This window comes from Sinocyclocheilus rhinocerous, unplaced genomic scaffold, assembly GCF_001515625.1.
Source record: "Sinocyclocheilus rhinocerous isolate Xijiao unplaced genomic scaffold, SAMN03320098_v1.1 scaffold245, whole genome shotgun sequence".
NCBI classification, from domain to species: Eukaryota; Metazoa; Chordata; class Actinopteri; order Cypriniformes; family Cyprinidae; genus Sinocyclocheilus; species Sinocyclocheilus rhinocerous.
The window spans coordinates 478,327-481,324 of record NW_015659923.1 but is presented as its reverse complement, the minus strand read 5'-3'; the positions used below and the strand labels follow the sequence as shown (position 1 = coordinate 481,324).

At 36.3% G+C, this 2,998-nt stretch overlaps 1 protein-coding gene across 6 annotated transcripts in view; it reads left to right on the top strand.

The window, feature by feature from the left end:
* The window catches only part of rbm33a (RNA binding motif protein 33a), a 46,590-nt gene extending 44,609 nt beyond the window's left edge, over positions 1-1,981 (top strand). For all 6 annotated transcript variants that reach the window (XM_016533317.1, XM_016533319.1, XM_016533320.1 and 3 more), the window contains one exon: positions 531-1,981. In XM_016533317.1, coding sequence (XP_016388803.1) covers positions 531-579 — 49 coding nt within the window. In that variant the 3' untranslated portion in view covers positions 580-1,981. The remainder of the gene's footprint in view (positions 1-530) is intronic.
* Positions 1,982-2,998: the final 1,017 nt, after the last annotated feature.

Sequence of the window (2,998 nt, the reverse complement as noted above, 5' to 3'; positions counted from 1 at the left end):
TCAGCATATTAGAATGATTTCTGAAGGATCATGTGACACTGAAGACTGGAGTAATGATGCTGAAAATTCAGCTTTGATCACAGAAATTACATTTTAAAATATATTCAAATAGAAAGCAGTTACTTTAAATAGTACAAATATTTCACAGTATTACTGCTTTTGCTGTATTTTGGATCAAAATAAAATGCAGGCTTGCTGAGCAGAAGAGAATACTTAAAAAAACAAAAAAAAAACTTTAAAAATCTTACTGTTCAAAAACTTATGACTGGTAGCGTATGGTGTGAATATTAAGGTGTATTTTCTGTTGGTGCTATTGGCTGAAGCAGATCAGAGTCATTGTGCCTAATGGTTTGTGAAGGGCAAATAAAATGTGCCGAAATGCAGCATCAGCAAGTATTCCTCATCAAAACAAAGAACAAGAGCTCTACTGTGACTCCACTGATTGTCATGTTTTGATGGAGGTGCCTCAGATTAGCTTGCCTTTAAGTGTGAGTGTCTCATTTCCATCACATGTTCCCTTGATCACATAGGCACATGATAGATTTGTCTCACATCGATGTTTCCATTATCGATGGCTGAGGAACAAGCCAGTTCAACAGACAAGACGACAAGAAGTGAGCAAGAAGAGAATGTCTTTTTCTGAAAGACAGACACACAGTCAGGAGGCTAAAGCTTTGGAAGCTCTGTGGAGAGTGCTATCGACAAGCTCAAGCCACATGCATGAAAGAATCCAAAACAAAGAGCCAAACACCAGCTGTGTCCTGCTGGATATGGCACAGCACTGAACTCACATTGTCAATGACTTTGGCATGAAGTCTTGCTCTTGTTTCTGTACTTTCATTTATATGTGGAGGGATCAGTAATGGTCTGAAACCAGCAGGTGAAAAGAGAGAAAAAGGTATGAAACCAGGACATTTTTATGCCAGTTGATAATAGTTGCTCCCATCCTCTAGCTCTCTAGATAATCTTTTGGATGTCTGTTTTTGGTCAAATAGGAATTCTTGATTTATTGTGGAATTTCCACAGTCAGTGTGACTTGAACAAAGTGTTAAAGGGGTGGTTTGGCTGATTGAATAATGTTGCGCATGCTGCAGTAGGTTTTGTCACCTGTAGAGGGCAGCAGATGTCTTCGGTATGGAGCTCTGTATGTTGGGGACATCAGAGAGAAAAGCACTGCTTGTTATGAAACTTCAGGGGCATATTTGGGTTGAGCTTTTTTCTAGTTGTGTATCTTTTGGAAGCCACTGTGATAATGCAGGTGTCTCTTTTTTTGTGCATTTGTCTACGACTATTCATGATCTTAAGTTTATTCATTGTCCCTTTCTCCATTATGATTGTATTGCAGTTGGGTTTTGTTCTGCAGAGCTGGAGTGGTGGTTCACGACGCGTGTCTTTGGGACCTAAAGACAGCTGAAAAACTATTTTGACAATAAATGGCTTTTATATTTTGATTTTAGGTTTTGGTGCTGGAATTGCATATTTAGATTCTTTTAATCGTTGTTAGAAATGGCTTCTAAGAAAGTAGGAAAGGCAACCAGAGAGTCCCCTCCTTTGGTAATACTCCTTTTTAATGTGTTTAGTTTTCTTTCCTCAGAGTTCAGCACATGTTGTGTGTGGAAGAGGACGACTGAATCATGGCCTGTGTGATGATTCGATAGGATTTTATTGTAGGTTTTGATGGAGCTCTGTTTGCTTACATTAAGATAGAGCACTAGATGAGTTTGAACTGTCCTGTTTACAACAACAGCTTAGTTATTTGTTTGTGAAGAGAGATATTTTGGACCGTTTATAATAATATGCTTATAACTTTGGCTCCGTTAATTGTTTTGAAGTTTGTCAGATGGGAATACAGGTTACTGAATCTGAATTGTGAGTTGTTAGGGATAAGGATTGGTCAAGATCAGCTTCTAATATCCGTTATCTCCATTTTCCACTTGATTTTTCCATTTATTTAGTAAGTTGTTACCCAAGCTTTAGATTTTTGGAAGGTGTTTTTTATTTTATTTTATTTTTTTTTTACACAAATCCCATACATTTTCAGTCTCCAGTGAATATATTACACTTCCTCAAAATGATTTCATGGCTTCAATCATGAGTATTTCATGCCTCAAATTGTTATTATATCATCCATTATTATTTATAGTAATAATAATAATAATAGTTTGCGGTACTGTGCAAGCATAGCGCTTGGTCATGTCTAATTGTACAGCTTAACCTAAACTGCCCCAGAACTGATCTCTTAGATCTAGTGCATTACAGTTTTCATATTTGGGACTGTTCATTTAATCCAACCACTTTACATTATACGCTACATTTGTAGCAAAAAACAAAGTCTTGTTATAGTATCTAAAATATATCCGTGTTAGATAATATAACCGTGTAACAAAATCAAATGATGTTTGAGCCATTTCAATAGAATCAAATATGTCTGTAGATATTAACACATCCAGGTCTGCAATTTCAAAGGATTTGGGAGCAACTGTTATCAGTGGTCTTGTATATAATGAAAAAAAAAGTGTGTATGAAGCTGTCAAGTCTGTTGTTTTCTCATCTCGAAATCTTTCCATGTTTGAAAATACCTACTAGTACGTGACTGGTGAATTTCTTTTCTCTCAATTTGTTTTTATATATCAATATAAAAAGTATTCCTTGGTCAGTTTTGTTTTTGGAGAACTTAGAGCTTATTATTTGAGGATATTTTAAAGATGAAAAATAAAAGATGGTCACATATATACCATGTAAATACGGTTATGTGAAGCCAGCTGTCTTGATCACCATTAACTGTTGTCTGATGTTGTTTTGTGGTTGAAGGTTCCCTCTCACAACATACTCATTTCCCCGATTCCCTCCGTCCTCCTGAATGTTTCTCTGTTGCTAACCATGCAAACTGATTTAAGGGGAAAAGATTTTGTTTCCAATTAAGGTGCCACAGTTTCTCTCAAGTCAGGTGAATTGAAACATCTGAGATGTTTTGTGTGTTATGGTTCTAATGCTCACT